Genomic DNA, 23353 nt, shown 5'->3' with positions numbered 1-23353 from the left:
GTGTCGCCGGCCGGGGCGGGGCGGGACCGAGGAGGGAAGGGAGGGAAGGGGAGGAGGGAAGGGCTGACGTGTGCCTGGCGCTCCCGGGCCGCCATGGATCCCGCGGGAGGCTGCGGGCGGCCGGCGGAGCTCCCGCCGGGGCGGCGGCGGCTGCTGCAGGTGAGGGTCGCGGCGGGCGGGCGGTGAGGAGCGGCGGAGGGGCCCCGCCGGCCAGGCCCGGCCCGGGCGGTGACACCGTCCCCCGAGCGAGGCGCGTCCCCGAGGGGGTCACCCCGCCGCGCCCCCTCCGTGACGGGGGTGGCTGGCGTCTCGCGCCCCCGCCCCGCAGTGTGGGGCGATCCCGAGGGAGCGGGGGCGGCCGCTGGCGCCCGGGATCCCTGCCGGGCCTCCCGGGGTGGCGGGGAGAGCTCGCCCCTGGGCCGGGCTCTGCAGGGGCAGATGTGCGCCCTCCTTCTGGTCCCTCGGCTGCAGAGAGGGTAGGGAGGGAGAAGGCGGCGGTTCCCGTGTGGGTCGCACAGTTTGTCCCCTGAGCGCCATGTCGTGTCACTGTCAGCCCTGTAACGCGTACCAGGCACTCGCACCGCCACCAGGTGCTCTCTGGCCTCCAGGTAGAAGAGGAGGCACCTGGCATATGACCCTGTGGCCGGAGAGACAGCTGGGGAGAGATCTGAGCCATTTTCGCTGGATTGTGACAGACGTCCAGATGTAAAACTGTTTGGATTTTTTTTTTTCTATATGTTTTTTTTTCCATCCTTATAGCTTTATCTGGAAGCAGCTCAGATAGCTACAAGTGCTGTGTAACACAAAATGTGAGCACCAGCAGACTGTCACTGCCAGGTGCCCTCCTGATACTTGGAGTTTTGCATTGAAATGCAGGCAGCGAGCTGCTCTGTGGTTTTCTTAGTTTTCGGTTTTCAGTTTGCGCAAAAACTGCAAGAAAGCTCTAGATGGTTCTCTCTGGTTTTATGAGAGAGATAAAAGCACCTTGCAGACTGTTTCTTTTGCCCGAGTATTTAATGAAAACGTGCTCATAGCTGCCAATGCTGTTGGTTTTCAGTTGGTTGCCACCCTGCCTGAGGAAATGCGTCCTGGGCCTGATTTCCATGGACTTCCATGGGAGCCTGTTATTATGACTGCCTTAGTGGGAATTGTCACGCTTGCTATTTTTTTCTGGAGAACCTGCCTTTCAGTGAGTATACTTCGTGCTTGCCTGCTGATGTTTCACTTACTGAGCGGTCCTTTGTATGGTTAAACTGTTTCAGCACTACTGGGCTCAAAGCACTATGTAGTCTTTCATGGCTTTACTTTTTCTGTTTAGAGCATTAATGTGAACTAAACACTGGGCTGAATAGCTAAAGTAAGTTGCAATTTTCTTTGAGATAAGAAGCATTTTCTTTAAGCTGTTAATTGAAGATCTCTTAGCACAAGGCGATTTTAAAGCAAAATAGAGGCGTATGATGTAAATAAAGAAGCTTTAGGAAAGGGTCAGCATATCTTTGAAATGAGAAGCCTTCCATGTGCCTGAGCCTGTTGCTGACTACCTCCAAAACAAGCAGTTAATCCTCCCCCCCTTCATGTTGTCCAGCTGCTTGTAGGCACTGCATTTAGAAACCTAAAGCCCTGATATTAATTCTCACTGGAGACCTCCTTCCCCACTGTTCTCCTCACTCTACGTTTGTCCCCTTTCCTACATGGATAATTTTCTTTGCAACAAAAACACCATCACCAGCTCTCAAGTGTAGCAGTGCATCTCCTTGGGAGCTGAGATGAGAATCAAATAGGCCAATTTCTTTCACAGCAGTCAGGTGCAGTCATGATATGCTCTAGAAATCTGTGGAATACTTTATATTTGCCTTGAATTAAAACTAAATATTATCTGCAAACAATATTGGTAGTTCTTTTCCTTGCTTGGTTTAGGTACTGAATACACGGGGTCCGTTTCAAATGCAAAGCAGTGTTAAATAGAAGAGCATAAAAAAGCTTCTGAAATTCTTCTTTTTCCGTGTTAATTTTGAAACAAGCACCTGTCATGTAAACATACATTGCTTTAAAGGGGGTCAGAACTGGGATTTTGTGCTTGTTCATGGCTGTGGTTTAATGCAAAATGGCTTCATTTTCTTTCAAATTGGATATAGGCAGTTACCACTATCCTTTTAGTGAGTGAGTAAACAGACGTTCACTAAGGCTCTGGGACAGGGGTTTAGCCTAGAAGCTTTTATTAGAAAACAACCTAAGCTCGTTTGTAGTGTTACTCAACACTTGTTGGCAATGATAGATGTGTCTTCCATATGCTGCTTTAATCTGCATATAAGTGGTGACTTTTTTCTATAGGGAAAATTAATAAAATTTTTCACTTACCACTTTTTATGACTAATCTTTTTTCCTTTTCTTTGTGTTCTCTCTCTTCTGTAGGTAAAGAGTAGAATATATCAAGGTAAGTTTCTCTCTGCTTTTCAGTGTAGTTGATGCTTGGGCATGTAAAAGTTTTGAAGATTGTTAGATTGTTTCAGGGGACCAATTATTCATCATCACTCCTTTTCAAAGAGAATGCTAAGTCCAAGGTTACAGTGTAAGCTTGGCCAGTAGATTAGTTGAATCTAAAGATTTAAATTTTGCCTATGATAATGCTTTAATCACACCTGCAAAATAAAGGGCAAGGAACAGATCCACCTTGTTCAAAATAAATGAACCATGGGTTTACTGATGTGATGGTCATGGGGCAGTTTGTTTTGGTTTTCTGACTAGCAGTGGATCTACTTTTGCTTGCTGTTTCTCTCAGAAAGCAGGAGCTAGTTCCTCTTGCCTTTTTGGATTGAGGGGATCCTGAAGCTGACTGCTGGGCACTTGCAAAGAGACACTCTAATTGTAGACCTAAATCAGCAGGTATTCCTGTGGCTAGCACATTGCTTCTTACAAGAGTATTTCTCCAGCTTCAGGTTTCTAAAATCAAAGTGTACTGAGTGGGAAAAAAATTGGGTTAAAAGTAGGGTGATTGCTGAAATTCATAATTGAATACAAATTGAAAATATGGAAGAATTGTCTTCACAGGAACTCTCTGCCTCTTCCTTACAAACCATACTATTTACCACTCATTCCTCTCTAGGTTTCATTGTGGTTATGCTGCAATTTTCTTCAGTTAATGCAGAATTGATGAGCTGAAAAAAGTCCATCTTAGATCTGTAAGGTGATTTCTGTAGAGCAGGAAAAACGCTGGTATTGGTGGTGTAGAAATTGCTTAGCAGTGCAGCCCACCCTAAAGCAGTGAGGAACACAGATCTAATTCCACTCCCCCAAATATTCTCCTGTATGATACTGTACAGAAACTGGTGAAGCTAGGAACAAAGAGATATTCCTTAATCTTGATAAAGCTCATGTTATTAAAATCTTTACCCTAAATAATAGGATATTGACAGTGACAAAAATAAAGATAGATTACATTTAGAGTCATAAAGAAAAAATCTACTGTTCTCTCTTAATGACAGTAGTGAAATTGTGAGACCAAGCTAATGAAAGGATTCCTGTCCCCCTTAAATGGCTGAGAGCTGTCTCTTACCTTGGCAGTCACTTGCTGGCTGTCCTGTCCCCAGAGTGGGAAAGGCTGGGGATGTCCCAGGAGCCCTCGTGGGGGAGGAGAGGGAAGGAGGAGTAGCAGTTACCATTGCACTCTGTGGGATGCAGTTGGAACATCCAGTGCTTCTTGTTCTGCAGGATTTGCTGTGAGGCAAATGGCGCTTGCAGCGTTCAGATACAGACAGAGGTGGCTTAGGACTTGAAAAATAACTACAATTGGGTGGTTTTTTTATTAATTTGCAATAAAATAATTTAAGTATGTTAATGATTTTTGGTGAATCCCAAGGATTGGTTGGTGACTTGTTCAAGGTGAGAAGCAAATGCATGCCTAAAGGCTCTTGCTTGGTCACAGCATTTTTGAGCTCTAAGCATTCCAGTTCCTTGAGATTTATTGATGCTGTCTCCTAGCCGACAGTCTCCCTTTTGTTCCCAGTAGGAACAGAACAGAGCTTTCCTCCCCTTACCTTTGCTGACCAAACATTCAGCTTCAATGTAGCAGAAGGGTGGTTGGTGGGGGAGGTGTTGCACCTCCCAGAGTGTCCGAGCAGCGTTCTGAGACTGCTCTGAGACCCTTACTTGCCAGTTCTTCCCATGAACATACCTCACCTGTGCACAGCCAGCACCTTGCTCTGCTCTGAGTTCTGTGACTAGCTCCTGTGAAGTGAATACAAGAGCTTTGTGTCAGTGTTCAATGCTTTACTAGCTTGTTTTCAATCTAACTCTAAATGAAAGCTGGAGGTGCAGAAAGGGCTGACTGCCAAGGAATTGGCACTATCCTGATTTATGCTTTTAAGTCATTACCTGAAAACATTCCCTAAAGTGGTAGTAATGATAGCTGATTTTTTTTTCTGCTAGTATATGAAGTACAGTTATTGTAAGCTTTCTTTTTCTTCCTAGTGACTGAAAAGCAACTTGCTGAAAAGATTAAAAACCTTCTGCAAGAAAAAACAGAAATCTTAGAAAAGTTGTCAGAATATGATCAAAAGGTATTTTTCTCAGTTCTTGTCCTTTGCTTCTGTTACTGCTTTAGTGACACAGTCAATTCAACAGCTAATGTATTATCTTCTATTATACTGACAATTTCCTCAGTTCTGTGTGGTTGTTTCTGTGCTTAGATAAAGGAAGCAAAGGAATCCATGAAAGTGGCCCAAGAACAAAAAGACATTCTCTCTGATGAAACTGCAGGGCTTAAGGTAAGAGACAGTTAACTCTGTACTGACAGCAGAAATACCAGTTAAAATAGTTTGCTTTAGGTTGGTCTTTTACCCTTTTTTTTTTTTCTTTTAAGGACACTGTCAAAGAGCTGGAAGAAGCAAAGCATCAACTGGATGACAAAGTGAAAAATCTGCACACAATGCTTGAAACAGAGAGAAAAAAGAATGAGAAGAAACAGAACAAGGTTAGAGCAATGACACTGATGTTTTATATTGTTCTTAACTTGGTGTGCCCTAAAAGCTGGTCACAACCTGTTGAGTTAGATAGTATTAGAACAAGCAAGGTGAGCCAACTCAAAAAGAACTGAAATGAAATTTCATGTTCATCCCAGGCTCTAGTGGGAGAATCTGTTTGCTTGGTTTGGTTTGGGGTTTTGTTTTGTTTTTTTATTTGGGGTTTTGGTTTTGTTATTTGTTTTGGTTTCAGATGGTTTGCCTTTTTTTTTTTTTTTTTTTTGTAATAACTTGATGGATTTGTGCAGTTATGTGCTTTCACAAACAAACAAATGTATTCAGGTCATGGGCTAGTCTAATACTCCCAGCTGGAGCCAGAAAGCTTCTTGACAGTATAAGCAGAACAGAAGGTTTCAGGTTTGTGAGAGATGTTTCCTTGTGCTTAGAGAAGCATCTAGCTCTACAGTAAATGTGAGGATCTCTAAGCTGCCCCTTGTTCTTGTCTTCTCTTTTTTTTTTTTTCTTCTTTTTAAGGCCTGATTTTTCTGTATCAACAAGTTCTTTGGTCTTGTTTTTGATCAAAGGTTGCTGCTAATGACAGCAGTGTGTGTTCCTTTCGTGGTAGGCTGCACAGGTGTACAGGGAACTTCCTTGCCACAAACAGGAAGGAGTCAGGTGGCAGCTGATTCCAATGTCCTGAATGTTTCTATTCCTTACCTTATTGATAAGGCAGTGCTGTGTTGCTGCCAGTCTGATGGCTGCTTTAAATGGAAATCCTTTGGTGTTTTGACTTTTCTTTTACACTTCCAGATTATACAGGGAAAATAATCACTCGGGCTGAGGCATGTACCTGGCTAATACTTTGTCACTGCTCATCTTTTTCTCACATAGCTCTCTGAAACCCAGAAGTCCGTGGAGAAACTGCAGGAGGCTATCAATGTGCATTCTGCAGAGCTTTCAGAGGTAAAGCATGATTTACACCCTCTCAACAGTCACAAGTTCTTGTACCAGGAAAATTCATATCTGTGTAATAGAAAATGCAATCTTGGCAGGCTCCAGTTTGTGTGTGCATATGTGCCTTTTTCCTTTCCATTTTACCAGGTTGTATGCAGCTCTATTGTAGTTTGACTTATTCTTTTTGCTCCTTTTTTGTTTCACATGTAGGTGCAGTTAGCCCTTAATGAAGCTAAACTAAGTGAAGAAAAGGTGAAATCTGAGCTGCTTCACATGCAGGAAGAGAATGCTAGGCTGAGAAAGAGCAAGGAGCAGGTGAGTTATGCCCAGGCCAGCCAACCTTGCATTTAGAAGGAAATATCAAGGCTTTATTCCTGAGGGTTTTTTTGCATATAACTTCAACGTGTGACCATTTTCTTAGCATGGCAGAATTCCATGTTTCCTGCTATCACAATAAAATTTAAATGCTTTGTGCCTGCCTGCACAGACTTTTTGTGCAGGTGAGCTTCGTACGTGTCTCTGGTACGAGGGAGGGCTTTGCCAGTTCCAGTGGTTCAGTTTTGGTCAGCAATTTCACTGGAAGTCTGTGCTGATGTGGTAGTCACTGATTGCCACTTGGGATCAGGACCCAAGGAAGTAATGGTAAAGAATTGCCAAAAAGCAATTCTGAAGTGAAGCTAAGTGGGGAGGACCTTTAACCCTGAAATGTTGTGACAGTTCTTTTACAAATAATTGTAAATATTTATTTTCTTTCTCCACATATGAAGTAGGTGGCCTTTAAGGGATGAGTTTTGGTTACCTCTGGACTGCAATTAATTCCTTGTATTTTGAAGTGTATGAGCAGTTTGATTCTGATGTTGGGATATTAACTGAGACAATGTCAGATTGGTAAAGTCACCTAATAATAAACTGCAGAAATATTCCCGGCATCCAGTTCTGCCAATGGAACAGCAATGTGCCTGATAACTATGAAGTTTACCCTTTATCTGTGACCTGTGGTGATCAGTTATCAGCAGAGCTGGCAGTAAAATAGACTTTAATTACATACACCCTGGACTAAAAATAAAGCAAGTAATCATCTTGCCTTGGTGCTTCATACAGCTGCTAAAAGAAGCTGAAGGTTGGAGTGAGAGGCATTCTGAGCTCCGTGAGCAGATCCAAATGTATCAGAAATCTCAGAAGGACATAGAAGAAACACTTGCCTACAAAGAAAATGAAATCGAAGTAGGTTCTTTATAACCAGATTGCCTCAAATATTATGCATCATAAAATACTTTGTCACACTTTGCAAAATGCAGAGCAATTCTTCCTCAGTGAACCTTTGATTTCATTACTAGGTTTTAACTAACTGCATTATGCAGCTGAAGCAGCTGGACATGGATCCAGAGGCCAAGAAGGATGAGAAGGGGTGTGAGTGGAGCCCAGGAGATGACCTGGCCAACGGAGAGTTGCCAGGTACAGTAATCCTGCCCTGCGGCTGAAGCACACGTGGTGGTGTGCTCGTAGCGTGTCACAGGGGGAACAAGGACAATCCATGCATAAAGCTGCCTGTGGGTTAACAGGCTGACAGCTTTAATCCTCAAACACAGAACAGCCCCTAGCTGAAGGGAAGAGCTGTCAAATAGGCCAGTAATTGCTTTTAGATGCCCTTTTAGGTAAATCATGAGTGTAATGACACAGTTGTAAAGATTGCGTAGAAAGGTTGGCAATTAAAGGCACCCTGAAAGCTGAGAATCTCAGCTTTGTTGTTATGGTACATTTATTTTTAATATGAATTTTTAATGAACATTCTGCCTGGCTCCAGCAAGATAACTAATTTAGGCAATCACATTTTTTAAATCTGAAAGACCAAAATAGATGTTTTCAAAACTATTCAGGCAGTTTGTCATTTATGATGTTGCACGTGTGTTTGCTACATCTCTGGTTTTGAAATCCTCTTTTTTCCCTTTTATTTTTTTTTTTTACTTTTTTCTATCTATGATATATGTGGGCTGGAAATTTCCACTTTTTGATTTTCAGATACTCTGCACAGTAATAGATGCTGCATTCACATTAATATTAGTGTGGTGTCCAGAAGTGACAAGAAGGAATCTTCTGAACACCTTTTGGAATAAATCTAATAGTTTTGTTGTGTTGGTCATGGATTTGCTATTGTGCTTTTTCCTCACCTCACACTCTTGGGTTTGTTGGTTTGTTTTTTTTTCTTTTTTTAAACCATGTAAGAAGACCTATCCTAGACTAAAGTGTAGGGAATGTTATTTTTTACAGCTGTATAGTCTAAGGACTTGGGGTTAAGAAACAGAGTAAAAAAATATTTTTCTCTTTTAGATACTGAGAGTGAGAAGATGAAGACTCAGATTAAGCAGATGATGGATGTCTCCAGGGTATGTTGCACAACACATCTAATAAATGCAGCCACATTACTGCTGTGCCTGTGATCAGAGACACTCAGCTCCTCTTTTCAGGTAAAAACCATGTTGTCCATAGTTGAAGAAGACAGAAATCTTCTGCAGTCCAAACTGAATGATGAAGTAGCAGCAAGACATGAGCTGGAAGGTAGGTTTAGCAAAAGAATTGTTTGTGGTTTAAAAAGAAACAGAGCGTGTAAGTGGCATAATGGTTCTCACTGCAACTTCAACTTCCTCACTTACCTTCACTTCTCCAACAGAGAAAATAAAAACGTTGGAACATGACTCCTCTTCGCTCCAGTCAGCCAAAACTCAACTGGAAAATGAATGCAAAACTCTTCAGCAGAAAGTGGAGATACTTGGTGAACTCTACCAGCAGAAGGAGATGGCACTCCAGAAGTAAGCCTTTCCTTACTCTGCCATGACACAGGATACTATATCATTGCCACTATCCAAATGCTCTTTGCTCAGAAGGATCAAATAACTTGAAGTTATAGTTGGAATGAAAGATGATGACTGCTCTTTCAGTGCAGTTGAAGCTAGTACTTGGTATTTTAGCCCAGTAAGCTTCTTGCATTCTCAAAGGGCTGAATTAAGGCTGAGCTGATGATGGCAACTGAGGTGAATGAACTGTGAGCAGTGAGGATCCACTGAGTATCTGTGTTCATTCCTCATTTATTTATTCATTTATTTACTTATTGAAATGTCTGTAAAACCATCTCAACTGGGGAAAATTTGAGAATAGAATTCAGAGACATTTTCTGCTAAATTCTGCAGAAAGCTGAAATTGTGATGGAGAAGCAATTGAAATTTTTAAGGTTTGAGTGTGTAGGTTGGGGGAAGCAAAGGGTTGGAACAAGCCAAGGAAGTGAGGTTATACAGCACCTCACTAGTGAAACTGCCTGACCTTGTAACTTCAGGATCCACATGTAGGAAACACATAATGGAGACGTGAAGGGTAGCCCACCTTTCAAGAAAATTTCCTCTTGACCTCTGTAAAGAATGTCTGTTCTTTCCAAAACTTACATGAGGTTACACTGCCTGTTACTACTTTATTAGAATAAAGAACTTCTTGCACTTTTTTTTTTTCTGGAAAAATGCTTTGACGTGTAGCCAAGGAAATGGATTATGTTGAACTGGTTGTTAGCAACAGCTAACTTGCTGCTAGTTTAATGGTTCCAGTTTTGTGGGATAGCCCTTCTAAATTAGGAACACGTTATGAACCTTTCAAATACTTTCAGAAAAATGTCAAAAGTAAAAAAAAATTAGTGAACTGTGAGAGTAAGAGGTTAGAAAAAGACTGTGATAATTGGTCGCATAGTAAATTGGTATGTTGAATACTTAGAAAAATCTTTCCTCACAGTTAATGACTATTGGATGTGTTTATCACCTGGGCCCCAAATTCCCCCCTTTTCTCTACACATTCCATTTCTTCATTTCCCTTGGTTAATGTCAGTTCAGTGTATTTCCATGTTTGTATCTTTGCAAATCTGGATTACGATCTGTAGAACTGCCAAGAAAACTACAGGATCTGAAGAGATGAACTGTCTGCAGTTGATAGATCCTGACATCTTCAGATGCTGATAGAACTTTCTCTGTGTGCTTAATTTTAGGGTTTTATACACAAAGAGTTTGTCTGTTGATTTCAAAAGACAGTATTTCTGTTTCTTAGAAAAAAAATCCTTTTTTCTCTGTGTTCTCACACATTGTTACAGATTCTGATATTGCTGCTGTTAGCAGGGGAGTACCTTGATTTTGATTTGTAGTAGATGCAGAATGGTGGACTATATATTTTTTTTTTTTCCCTTATGCAGAAAACTAACCCAGGAAGAGTATGAGCGTCAGGAGAAAGAACAGAAATTGTCTGCTGCAGATGAAAAAGCCGTGCTGGCCATCGAGGAAGTGAAAGTTTATAAGTAACTTGAGTTTCTGAAGATTATTGCTTTCTTTTTGTTTCATCCATTGAGGAAAATTCATTCAAACCTCTCTCCTTTCCCTCTTTTTCCTTCTGTACAGGCAAAGGATCCAAGATATGGAAGAAGAACTGCAGAAAACAGAGAGATCTTACAAGAACCAGGTAAACTTGCTTGCTGGTTATTGTGTCATCTTTTACTGCATCATTCCAGTGCTCTGGTAGTCGGACAAAAACCAATACTTCTTTTCTTTTCAGATCGCTGCTCATGAGAAGAAGGCACACGACAATTGGGTAAGAATGCTCTGCATTTTCTTATGCAAACAGTTTGTATTTGACTTCACATTGGTGCCATTAATTCAGTTGACAAAATTTTATCTACCAGCTCATTGCCCGCTCGGCTGAGAGAGCTCTGGCTGAGGAAAAAAGAGAAGCAGCCAACCTGAGACAAAAGTGAGTATGGAACAGACCCTCTTTATTCCTCTTTGAACGTGCTGTGTGTGTTGCTTGGGAGAGAAGAAGCTCTAGCAGTGCCAGGTGCTCATTTAGCTTGCTCAAAATGTGCAGTGCGTATTTGAGTGACTAATTTTAACCACTCTTAAACTGTTTTGGTGGTTAAAATAAGATCTCTTGGTGAAAGTGGTAAAGTTTTACAATGCAGTTTGCCTTGTTGCATTATAATAAATATAACTCACAGGTATTGTTTGAATAGTAATAAGAAACCTTTATTTTTCAAAATTAGATTAATAGAAGTAAACCAAAAAATCGTCATGCTTCAAAGACCAGTAATTGTAAAGCCAACTCCAGGCAGACCCGATCGCCAAGTCCCGCCACGACGAGGTAAATCCTGCTGGTTCTCCCAAAACTTTGGTCTTGGAGTCAGTACATCATAAAAAAATAAGGCTATTTTAAGTTACAGAAAAGTAAATCACGTGGTTTTAATTCTTTGGCATAGGTCCCTTAAGCAGAGATGGCTCTTCTGGCCCATCACCTGTGAGTGGAGGAAATCCATCCCCCACACAGATGATAGAAGTTCCTGCTCGGCCCCTTTCTGCTCCTCGAAGGGAAGGTGCAAGGGGTGAATTTGGTAAGCACTGAAGCTTCCCTTGTGTGACAACTCTTATGCTACAAACACAGGAACAGTAAGGTCAGATCTTGATTGTAGGGGTAGTGTCAAGTATTGATACCTACTTTAATAATACATAAACGAGGGGTTGGAGGGGAGGTTAATAGAAATAGCTCAAGGCCATGTTGATCAGAATCCCTGGGGTTCTTGTTTCCCTTAATGTACAGTGGTGGATGGCCCCCCTGCTCTACGAAGGCCACCAGAGTTACCTGGAAGGATGTCTGTTCCTGGTAAGTTATGTTTTCTGCAACCAACTGCATCTTATTGAATTACCCTTTGACTTCAAAAAGGCAATTTTAAACCCACCTTCCTTACCCTATGCACAATAAGACAGGCATTTGTGGCTCTCTTTACAGATATTGGGCCTGCTGTAGCATCCCTGATCAGCAGTGAGCCAAGAACCTCCTCCCCTTCCACAGCAATGGATGGAGTGGTAAGCTGAGAAAACCCCAACCCTCAGGAAGCATTTCTGCTACATGATGCACTGTACTTCTGCTCCTTCTTTAACTGTATCGTGTTCTGTCTTGTCTGTATCCTGTCACTATCCTTATTTGCTGTCAAAAAAAAACCCCAAAAGCAACCCTCTCCCAAAGAGTCTGAAGCCCCCAGTGTAGCTACCGATTCACCTTCATCCAGTGAACCAGCTGCAGTGAGTATCCAGAGGCTGAACATGGTGTTACGCTGCTGTGATGGAGAGGAGTAACAGGCTTGGTGTTCTGAACTGCTTAGTAACAAATGCTCTGCAGAACTAACCAGGGGCTCGTACCTCTGCCTCAAAGGGCTTCTCTCGTGATGAACAGTTGCTGTCTGGTTTTTGTGGAATTGAGGAAATGAGATGTTTCTTGTCAAGGACTGTGGGCAAACACTCTGGAGTGACTACAGCAATAATCCTAAGCAGCTGACTTACCTGTGGTGTTTAAGCACAATTCCATATGGAATTCAAAGTTCCAGGCCCTTTACCAAAGGGGGTGTCCACCGAGGACACTTTGAAAGGGATCGAACTTCAGCTAAAGAAAACTCAACTTCTCAGAGAGTTACACTAACCACTCACTCCTGGGTAGTGCCCGCAGTGTCCTGGGTAAAGGGAAGATGATGGTGCAGTAACTCCCTATTTTCTACCAGGTTAATGTTTTGGGGTATGTTGGTTTTGCACCTCTTTGCCTCTGGGTGAGTGGTTGTGGTGTTCAGCAGTGTCATTGCTTCTCCGATGCAGTAAGGCACTGAAGTATGAACCTCATCTCGCACAGGGTAATGCCAGTGCCAAAGGCCCGTCTCCTTTCCCTGGGACACCCATCATGCCCTCCCCAGTGATGGGACCTCCTCCTCCACCGCCTGTTCGCTACGGACCACCGCCACCTCCTCTCCGTGGGCACTTCGGGCCTCGACCTCACCCTGCGCCCCAAGGTACGGCTGCATCGCCCTGCGCTCAAACGTCCCTTCTGGGCATCTGACTGCAGAACCTAGATGTGCTTTTCCTTAATGCACCGCTTCCCAGTGCTCCGTGGGCTCTAGCTGTCTTGCTCAATAAGCTTGGACTGGGTGGGTTTTTTTCAAGCTTTCTTAATGCCAAGGTATTAAGAAGGTATTTTTCCTTGTTTAGTCTGAAAAGGAATCAGCAGTCTGAAGTCCCTAGAATATAATTCATGGGCTGTGAAGTTTGCACGTGATGGACCCCAGAGCTGCCCTAGAAAACGAAGGAAGTGAGGAACAAGTCAGGAGCTTCACTATCTAGCTTAAAGCAAGATTTCATTTAACTCCATGATTTCTTTTCCTTCCAGTTTGTGGTGCTCCCTTGCCACCTCCAGCTGCAAGAGATTTCTTACCCGGTCCACGTTTAGGAATAAGAGATTTGCCTCCTGGCCCACTCCCGCCTCCCCCAGATCCCAGAGGCTATGCACGTGGGCACCCTCCTTTTCGACCCCTAGGCCCTCCTGGCCCCAGGGATTATCCTCCAGGCCCACGGCTACCCCCACAAGCTCCCAGAGACTATACGCCTTCTCCCAACAGAGACTTGCCTCCCTCGGCACCCAGAGACTAACGTGGCTGCCGGGCTCCAAGGACTACGCACAGCCCCAGCACAGGGCCCTGAGGGGACAGCAGCTCCACACAGCTGGCTCTTGGGATCTAGGAAACGGCTCTTGGTTTGAAGACATTGGTCTCATTTCAGTATATCTCAGCTTTTGCAGGATTAATTTTTATCCAGTTGCTACAGACATCTTATGTGCATTTATGATCACAAACTCATCCATCCACTTGGGCTGCAAGAACCTTTTTGTGGTGGACTTGAACCTACTCTAAAAGTGCAATAGAAGGAAATACCTGTGTGGATAGTTTTAATTCTATGTAGCCTTTGTAACCAGTTGGCGAATGAACTAATTTCGTTAAAAATGTAAATCAAATCATTTCCTGTGGAAATAATTTTATAAGTAAAATGCTATCCAACCTGCCTTCTCCATCTCATCATTGAGCTGCAGTTACTGTAGGCCAAGGGTTTTCATGAGGACTCTGAAGATCTGGGGTTTTTTAAAAAAGATGTCTGGTCGGAGATCAGAAGCACAAATGACACTGTACTCAAAGGAAAGTTATAATAAAAAGCAAAATTCCTTTTGCTAAACCCTGAAGGCTTTGTTTCAGTGCCACTCTTTGTTCAGAAAAGACACTGGTTCAGTAATGTGACCAGAAAATTCTACACTTCTGAGTTCAAGAATTGAATCAAGGCCAAATTGCTGCTGCTGCAGGTTTAATGACGCTGTTACCCTTATGCTGGATTAGTCTGGCATGTTATGGACTTGTTTCACGTAATGAGGACCATGGAGGATACAGCTTCCAGAGCTGGAAACCCTTATGAAGTTGTGTAGTTACTGAGGAAACACAGGTGAACTCTCCACTAGATGGACTTAGAAATTTCCTAATTGCTTTCTGCTTTCAAGACCAGCTTGCAGCATTAAGCAAGGTGTGAGCCGAGTTTTCATCTTACTCAATGTTTAAGGCCAGTTTAAGACCAATTACTCAGTGTTTAAGACCCTAACCCAATTCAGCTTCTGTATTGCAGACACAGAACACTGAATAACTTTAAAAACACGCCCTACACTTGTAGCAGTTTGAGTATAGTGCAGGTATTTGGAATACCAGGCCCCTTACTGTCTCAGTGAGCAACGTTTCTCAAAAGTGCACAGCACAAAAGTAATCCTTAGGGAGGAAAAAAGGAAGACAACTAGGAATAATAAAAAAAACCCTACTGGGAAGGCCATTACAGCTTTACTGCCAGAGTACAAGCAGCCATTAAACTTGCCATCTAGGTGTTATATTCTTACAGTACAAGTGTAAAGCTTTAGATTCAAGATGAAAGACAAGCTAGAACATCACTGAAGCATAAAACAATACCAAAGCTTGTGGTGTGGGCAGCAGCAGTCCTTTCAGTGAGAGACAGATCACAGAAAATTGCAGGGGATAGAAGCAACTTTAAAAATGGTATTTCACACTCAACAGACATTAATTCACAATTAGTTAAATACAAAGCTCTACTTGTGTATTTAACAAAAATATTTCAAAGTTGGCATTTCTTATAACTGGCGTTAATACAGAGCTACAAGCTGGGGAAGGGTCAAGGTAAGCAGCAGAAACGACGGGTTTGTGGTTCAGGGGATAGGATTTCAATTGGCATGGTGGCCACCGACACACACGTTGATGACATACATGTTTGAAAGTCGGGTTCTCCAAGTTCAGGCTCTTTCCTTCTTCATACAAGGCTTTGTGATGTTTAGTGTCTCCTCCCTTGCCCGTCCCAGCTAGCGTGAAAAACTTAAGAGCTGGATGGAATGGCCCTCTGGATGCCCCAGGAGGAGGCACCTTCGACACACACAGGTGAGTGCAAGGAACAGGAGCAGAGCCGGACAGAGCCCCAGAACCCTCCCTTGCTGAGTGAGAGAGGCCTTCCAGGGACACTCGGTGTCACAGATCCTTCAGTCAGAGCAAGTCCTGAGCCAGCCAGGGACCACTGACAGGTAACACACCTACTGCCCAAGCTCAGAGTTATTTGCAGCCATAGACTTAACAAACACTTTGCTCCGTCCTTTTGCAGAGTTCAAAGGATGATGTTTGGTTGGTTTTTAGGAATGTGTGTATCCTCATTTTGTCTGGTATCCAGAATGCTGCACTCAGAGGTATTTCCATGACTTGTAGGGATAACTTTTCAGGGCTTGATACTTACCCTATCACCTGTAATACCATTGAAGTATTGTAAAGAACCATAAACAGGACAATTCAATTGGCCTTTTTTTCCCCCCTCCAACCAGCAGTGGAATCTGAGAAAGTGTTGCTGACTTCAGTCATAACACCTAAATAATGTCATCTCTAGATATACCAGAACAGAAGAAAGGCAAGAAGATTAGGACATTCAAAACCAGCTTTTTATCCTAATCAGTAAGGTAAAGCCAAAAATGCTGAACACCTGCCTGGAGATAGACAAGTAGCAGGAGGAAAAGTAACATCTCATAATGTAACATCTTGGGGTTATATGACAGAGAAGACGAATGGATGATACACCTGCATCCAGGCTGTTTAAAATAATTGACACTATTGTGGGAGCTGGGTCCTCAGTTAGCATAGCAGAGTATTCAGGCACTAGGTTAGATATGCAAGAAGTTTATCAAACCTTAAAGTATCGTATTAAATATCCACGCAAATATATCTGAAAAATTTGACTGGGTTCTACTTCTGTCCCTTTATTAGGTCAAAAGATGAATGCAAGTGTGTCATAATAAGCCAATGTCCTGCAGCTTATTACACACCAAATCAAAAATATAGAAAATAAATGATAATCCTATCTACTTACATAAAAAGGTAATTTTTAGAGTAAGTTTCCAGACTTGCACAAAATACGCAGAAAACTGCATACAATCAGTTTCCATAAGAACAGCAGTTTCATGTAAAAGGTGGGTCAGCCTGCTAGCCAGATCTGCTTTATACAAAGCTCTGGAAAATCAACATTTCAACACTGAGGGGCCTGTCCTGCTGTCACTGCAATGGCGAAACACCCACTGCCACCAGGACAAAGCCCTGGAGCAGCCTCTCTATCCCCCACCCACCTTTGCAAACCACTCTCTGACAAGATACAGAAAAAAAATAGCTCTATTAGGGAGTAACAGTGATTTAAAGGATTGTAACATGTATCCAAAAATCAGTACAAGTGGATCAGGCACGGCTGTTAAAATCATAGTTCAGTGTTCTCATCTGCAGCTGTCCTTCTCCTGACCTGACCACGGCCAAGCAGCTGTTGGAGGAGCTGTGCTGTGGCCGCCCACCTGACCTGCCCACCTCCTCTCTCACTTCAAAGCACCTGCAGTACCTCAAGCTCCTTCCCACCCCACCTCATCCTTCTCTCCCAGTCTTCTGCCACCCTGTCCACTACAGAGGACTCTGAAATGCAGATGAGAGGAACTACAATAGCACAGCAAGTGTAAACAGTTAGTAGGCCTGCCACATCTTTATTGCTGCAGGTTTGGCAGAGGGGCAGTCTCCATTCCCGGGTGGAAGTTGAGGCAAAAGGATAGTAATGGTTAAGATAAAAAGTGATGAACAGCAAACTTAGGAAAAGCAATCAACATATTTCAGGGCTCTCGGAAAAAACCTGTATCTGGAAGTTACTGAAAAAAACCTTGCACTTGCATGGTGGGCTTGCCCCTGACCCTGAAGTAGTGCTGTGCAGTGTGTGATGGTCCCGTCTGACCTACTGGCATGAATACAGTCGGATCTTTCCGCCCCTCGGAGGCTAAGGCTACTACACACAGCTACCAGGACATGTGGTTCAGTTCACAGAAGTCTCACAACTAGGGTCATTCCTTGTGCAGTGTTTGATGGAGGTGAAGGTAAAGTGGTTTCTTGGTCAACAGTTGCAATTTCTTCCTTTTAAAGTCAGTGGGTTTTTTGTACCTGTAACCACAAGAAAGTGAGTTAATCCAAATGCTGAGGGCTGCACAGGAAGATGATGAAGCTCGTCCTGTACAGATCTTACTACCCTAATCTTTTAAATACATCTGACAAGGCTTATTGGAAGCAACAATAATGAGTAGATTTACAGGAAGAAACTCAAACCAGTATTTTCTCTGGCTTATTTTTTTAACAGAACAAGGATTTCAATATGCAAAAGAGTGTAATATTTTTGTAAGGAGATTCCCAACATAATGCTCTGGACTGTAGGAGACCCGGTATCAGTTACTCAGTACTTCAGAAGTACTCCAGCTATCACAGACTAAGTGCTTTTCCTAGAGGTGCTCAGAATGGCAAGGTTCATCTTCTTGAAAAAAACCAACCCCCAAAACCCTCACTCAGACCTTCAGCCACACAGCAAGGGTAGGATGCACACCACAACCACTGCGGCATAACTGGCTGATCTATTTGTCTCCTTATTAGGGCAAGGAGAGAAAAAAAACACAACCACCCAATAATGCTTTGAAATGTTCATAAAATTTGCAAATTGGTACCTCATGTCTCAAATCATCTTTCCTTTACGGAAGTTCTGTACCAAAAGATTGTGAGCTGATTATTTTTTTAAAATATAGCTGATCTGAAAGTCAAGCTAAACTCCAAATTAAAATCTCCCACACAGACTTTGTTAACTTCATACAAAATCAGGTTACAAACACCAGCATTTTATTTGGAAATGGTCTAATTTCTGAGAAGGGTCTCTAGCCATCTTACTTGCCTAAAAACAGTTTATCTTCCCTTCTTTATTAAAAATAGAATATTCTTTGTGGAAGTCAATCTAATGAGTCCAAGAAACTTTCCTTGATGCAACAAGTCACACATTGTAACTGAAGTCTAGTTCATTTCTTCACTCATTGTCATCCATAATTTTGAGTCACTTACAGTTCTATAACAATTGCCCCAGGTTTAATTTCATCCATCTCCATGAAAGCAAAGCACTTGGTGCTAGTAAACCTTTTCTTAGGCTTGTAGTGTTTGAATTCAAAGAAAATAGCTGCACCTAGAGTGAAAAATGGTTTAATAGAGAAGTTAGCAATTATGGCTAATAGTTACCTGCCAAGAAAACTTATTGCTGCCCGTACGTTGGAGGGAATTATCTCCAATAATGCTTCTGTTACTTACTCAAAAGCTACTCTGTGTTCTTAAAATGCTCATCACTCTCACAACAGCTTGTCCTCTTCACTCAATTGCTCATACCAGGTAACAATGACTGAGCAGGTGATAAAGCAGCTCAATACCCGTGTAGTAGAGCAGACTGCTGCATTTTTATCTCTTTTCATTTCTCCCTTGTCTGCAAGTCATTGCAAGGACCAATTTGAAAGCGACAGGATGCAAAGGTCTATTTTTATCCTTGTCTGGATCTCAAGCCCTGCAGCACCAGCTCAGGCACAGCCTGTTTATTAGATCAGGAGCAGACCAGTGCCTGTGCTTCCAAAGCTCCCGGGCCCTGTTTCAGGTCCCTGGTACCACATACCTTTTGTTAGTCTTTCAATGTGTTTCTGAATCTCGATGTCCACATTAAAATGGACATATGTGTCCTCCTTTCTCAAAGCCACGGGAGTATCTTGCACAGGAGTCAGATCTATCCCATTTAAATCTGCAGGAAAGAACAGCATGAGAATGGCAGAAGCTTCTCAGACTTAAGGTCCTGCTTTAAAAGATTCATGAGTCACTCCTAATCCTGCTACAAAAAATAAATGTACACCTGGATTTTCCCCCTAAACTTAAAAAAGGGGCAATCATGCCTCTTCACAGTCAGTGCATTTTCTTCTTGATTGCAACATGAAAGCAGCTAAAGTGCTGACAATATTTCAGATGAAAAGCTGGAATTCTCCCTCTTTTTATTTTTAAGAGTGCATTTCTTTCTGCTCTCAGCAAAAGATTCCATTCCCTCTGCACACAGAACTCCAGCAGGGCTTCAGCCCGAGTGGGATATGCACCAAAGGCTGCCCTCCACACAGGGTCTGCAGTGCACAGCTGGCACAGCTTACACAACCTGGATATGCCCTGTCTTGTGCCTAGACCCAATGTCCATTATTTCTCTTGGTTTTTCCAAGGACAGAGGCATTGTGGGGCCACAGGCTAGACTCCAGCTCCCAGCACCGGCCACTGATTGTGCTGCTCAGGCACAGCTACCACAGATTCTCACTAAGCCTCTGCTGTTTTCAGGAGTACATGTGTCCTCTTACTCCCTCCCCTCTCATTACTGATCCCTTTCCCTCTGGCAGAGGAAGTTGCTAAGACATGGCCAAGATTACAAATATGGACATGTTGTGCTTGGGGCACAGGCTGAGGTTGGGGCCCTGGAGCACCACTGATGCCCTTCATCCAGGGTATGGGCTGGGATTTGCCAATGTCACATCAGGAATTAACCTCTTTCCAAACCTGCAGAAGAGCAGCTTGGTACAGAACCAAGGAAAACACCGCTCAGTGTCTTCAGACTCCTAATAGTGAGAAAAAGACTTTTCAGAGTTACTTTTCTTGACTAAAAATCTTGAGAAATAAAGTATCAAAAGGCACCATTAGCAGACTAGGTGATGGCCTGTCCCCCTCCACTTTTTGATCCTATTTTCTACGTCATTCCTTGGCAGTCACCATTTACAGGTAAGTGAGTTTGGAAATAGAAAGCCACATGTTAACAGGCAGACTTGTTGGGAAAGCAAGCCTAGCAATACACAGTCTCCCTTAGTTCCAGAAAGGAAATGAGAGCTAGCTCTGAAGGCAAGCAGCAGTTTTACCACTGTGTAATAAAACAAACACTTTGGTGGCAAGGAACAAGGAATGTTTGCTTTACAAGTTCAGATATGGACTCAAGTGACACCTGATACTGTGACCCTTCCTTCTGCCAGCGAACATGTCTGGTGGAGGAAGCACTGATCCCACATCTAACAAGTATTTAATCCCTACATTTGCTTTCCAATGGCACATCTAAAGAGGACACATACAAGGTCCTTATCACAACTGATAACCAGAGGCTGCTGGCTCAGCTACAAATTTTTATACAATAAACAAAAAAAATACCTCCAAAGATTGTAAAGAGAAGCAGAAGTCAAACAGGGCAGGCTAAGGGTAAACAACTTTGACTACAGGGGCTTCCTGCTAAGAAATGCAAAATGGGGAACAGACACTCCCACTAGAAGGAGTGTGAATACCAAAAATCTCAGTGTCAAGCAGAAGACATCAACCATGCTGCCATTTAAAACAGAGAAATCCTAATATTACCTATCCTGGAATGACAGAGAAAGAGGTTCTTCCAGATTCATGGAAGCTCTCAGAGGGGGAGGCCATTTGCCTACCATGCTTTGGCCAAAACATTTCACTGCCAAGGCTAACATATATTTTATATTTTATTTCACTTGCAAGCTTTGCTTCCCAGCTTTATACCCATTCCTCTAAACATTAGGGCTTGGTAAGATTATATTTGCTTTACTACAAAATTAGTTTATTAAGAGGGCAAGAATGGAGTCAGCAGGCTGTGGTTCACCATCTCCAGAAAGCCCAGAGACCAGTATGTGTTGGGGAGTACAAGCAGTCCAAACAGATCTGTACTTAGAGCCAGCTGAACAAGCTGGAATGGAGAAGCACTGCCTGCCAAGTCACTGACACTCACTCAGCTCCCAGCACGGGGAAGGCACCCTGGAGTGCGCAGAGAAGTGTGTATCCTGCACAGATTCACTTCCCAGTATCTCTCAAATACAGAATTTTTCCACCCTTGATTAAAGCAGAAGCCTTAAGTCCACGATATAAAATGCAAGTAACAACAAACATTTTTCCCAGTAGGCTGAAAAATCAATGCAGCTTTCAGAAAATGCACTCTGTCCAAACTAGCAGTGAGGAGCCAGGAACAGAAATCATTACCCTTTACACTGACAGTGATGTAAGGATCAATGCACTGCCCAGCATCTTTCAGACCAATTTTCTCTATGTTGATAGTGAGTAACGTCATCCCGGGTTCAGATGGCAATCTGGGTAACAAAGTACCTGGAAAGAGTAAAGCACATTATTAACCCTTTGTGTCATCTTACAGCAGAGGCCTTGCTTGTCCCATCTTCTCTCATGGAAGATGATGTTCTCCTTAAGGGGTTCAAAGCTCCAGGATTCACATCCCAGCTGTACACAGCACTATGGGAATGTCTGTGTGCACAGACACACAACATCATTTGACAGATTTCAAAGCCCACACGAAAAAACGAGGACTGTCTCAAGTCAAATCAATTCATGAAAAACTAATGCCATAACAACAGAGAGGAGCTTTGTTCAAAGTGTTATTTCTTGCTGTCACGTAGAATAACTCATTCATGGAACTCGCTTTATATCATTTTGGAGGATTGAATTTGGGAGGCTGGATTCAATCTGCAGTTGAAGGAGCTTCAAACACTTAATCAGGAGTCCCACCCCACTGAGCATGACTTGGCTTCATGCTGAACATTTACACCAGGAGATTAAGGAGGAAAATGGCCTTGGTGCAAATCCCACAGCACATAAGGGAACTAGAGGATTGATTCTCAATTATCTCTGTTCTACTGGCCTCTACTTAAAGAGAGAAAAAATAGTATCTGCATCCCCCAAGTTGGCTTCTGCCTTAAGAAAGGAGTTTCCAGCTCTGCATGAAGAACAGTTTGTATCAAAACTTGGTGGTCAGCATAAATGAATCCTCACAGTGCTAAGGAAGACTGTGCAGCTGGCAAGAAATCCAAACAGTTCAAACTTACTAAGAGCCATGATATTCTGTCATCAACAATGGAGTAGGTTATTTCATGCTGAATTTAGCAAAAACTGACACACTTCAAGCCTCTCCCCAGTATTAGATGAATTAGCACCAGAACAGAAAAAGTTCAGACTCAAGGGCAAGTTTGATTTAAAGTTTTGGTTTTCTAATGAAAAAAAAAGTTATCCCCAGGCTTAAGATCTAAAGAAAGTAATAATTTCCTTTGACAAGTCCAATATGGGTTTTTCCTTGATACTTTTTTTTCCTCTTGAGGAGCTGGAGAACCAAGTACTTGTTGCCCTGTGAGAGAGAATGACTTTGCAAGAGGGGACCATGTATTCTGCCCTTAGAACTAGAGCCACAGCTTCAGCAAGATTTCATCAGCATTCCTGAACCCAGTCTCCCTCTCAGGATCATTAGCAAGACCTGAACTCACATCCATGATGCTGTATGTTTCTGTATTCCCTGTCCTGGTGGCTGGCAGGCTCGTGGTCTCCAAAGTACCATGTCTGCAGCCACTTCACAACACACCACAGCAGAACTTGACCCACTGTTCTGAAGCAAAGACTTCTGATATTGGGTGAGAAATGTTAAAAGTAAACTCAGAAGAGAGCCCTCATTTCTGCAAAGTAGCACATGCTCGAGTTAACCTCACTGTCTCTCTTGAACAGACGTTCAAAGACAGAGTCCTTATTTCAATCTAAATGAAGGTAGAAGCAAGCCCCCCTTCTCTTTGGCACAAAACTTTGCTCTGCCATTTCTCAGTTGCCTCCTAAAAGCAGCACGGCCCCCAAGAGCCAGGAACAACTCGGCCTTCAGTTTTTCCTGTCCATCACTCAAAGGGTGATGTGATACTTGATAGAGAAATAACCAGAAAGATGCATCAGACTGGCATTTATTGTAAAAGTAATGGCCTAAGAAAAATTATTCTGTTTTTACAAAATGTTTTCCAGAATATGTGAAATTGCAGAGTTGCAATGAACAGAACAGTCAAGGCCACTTCCAGGAGATAAGAGAACAGTAGGACAGAAAGTTTCCAAGGAACAGTTTCCTTTCTGCCTCAGTGGGAGGAACAGTGGACTAGAGCAGCTGACTGTAACCTGTCCCACGAGAGTCACAGCCCCCCAGTCAGGCCTGGTGCTGAAGCCTCTGTAGCCACCTCAGACAGGAGCCATCAGTTGACAGTGGCCTCCCCATGGTACAACTTCACTGAGGCTGGGCACCATCACACTGCTCTCTGGCCCATGGGCCTGCAGCAGGCTCACACTGGGGCCTTTCAGGAGAAAACTGCCAGCCATTCCA

General features: G+C 43.0%; 2 protein-coding genes across 3 annotated transcripts in view; one reads left to right on the top strand and one right to left on the bottom strand.

The window, feature by feature from the left end:
• MIA3 (MIA SH3 domain ER export factor 3) overlaps window positions 1-13979 on the top strand; it is a 28019-nt gene extending 14040 nt beyond the window's left edge. Inside the window, exons 7-29 of one of the 2 annotated variants that reach the window (XM_027641611.1) lie at window positions 1058-1189; window positions 2413-2434; window positions 4468-4556; window positions 4686-4763; window positions 4859-4969; window positions 5850-5921; window positions 6123-6227; window positions 7014-7136; window positions 7250-7367; window positions 8241-8296; window positions 8378-8468; window positions 8581-8719; window positions 10135-10236; window positions 10337-10397; window positions 10491-10526; window positions 10618-10685; window positions 10975-11072; window positions 11188-11319; window positions 11526-11588; window positions 11715-11791; window positions 11936-12007; window positions 12606-12762; window positions 13137-13979. In XM_027641611.1, coding sequence (XP_027497412.1) covers window positions 1058-1189; window positions 2413-2434; window positions 4468-4556; window positions 4686-4763; window positions 4859-4969; window positions 5850-5921; window positions 6123-6227; window positions 7014-7136; window positions 7250-7367; window positions 8241-8296; window positions 8378-8468; window positions 8581-8719; window positions 10135-10236; window positions 10337-10397; window positions 10491-10526; window positions 10618-10685; window positions 10975-11072; window positions 11188-11319; window positions 11526-11588; window positions 11715-11791; window positions 11936-12007; window positions 12606-12762; window positions 13137-13396 — 2262 coding nt within the window. In that variant the 3' untranslated portion in view covers window positions 13397-13979. The remainder of the gene's footprint in view (window positions 1-1057; window positions 1190-2412; window positions 2435-4467; window positions 4557-4685; window positions 4764-4858; window positions 4970-5849; window positions 5922-6122; window positions 6228-7013; window positions 7137-7249; window positions 7368-8240; window positions 8297-8377; window positions 8469-8580; window positions 8720-10134; window positions 10237-10336; window positions 10398-10490; window positions 10527-10617; window positions 10686-10974; window positions 11073-11187; window positions 11320-11525; window positions 11589-11714; window positions 11792-11935; window positions 12008-12605; window positions 12763-13136) is intronic. The other variant, XM_027641612.1, reaches the window with a different exon arrangement.
• A 606-nt stretch (window positions 13980-14585) lies between these two features.
• The window catches only part of AIDA (axin interactor, dorsalization associated), a 29429-nt gene continuing 20661 nt past the window's right edge, over window positions 14586-23353 (bottom strand). Inside the window, exons 7-10 of the mRNA XM_027641615.1 lie at window positions 21202-21324; window positions 18818-18940; window positions 18226-18343; window positions 14586-17289 (exon numbers count right to left, since the gene is read on the bottom strand). Coding sequence (XP_027497416.1) covers window positions 17193-17289; window positions 18226-18343; window positions 18818-18940; window positions 21202-21324 — 461 coding nt within the window. The 3' untranslated portion in view covers window positions 14586-17192. The remainder of the gene's footprint in view (window positions 17290-18225; window positions 18344-18817; window positions 18941-21201; window positions 21325-23353) is intronic.

This window comes from Corapipo altera, unplaced genomic scaffold (assembly GCF_003945725.1).
Source record: "Corapipo altera isolate COAL_440 unplaced genomic scaffold, ASM394572v1 48b, whole genome shotgun sequence".
In the NCBI taxonomy this organism is placed as follows: Eukaryota; Metazoa; Chordata; class Aves; order Passeriformes; family Pipridae; genus Corapipo; species Corapipo altera.
The sequence above is the reverse complement of the archived record's forward strand: the minus strand, read 5'-3'. Positions and strand labels throughout refer to the sequence as shown.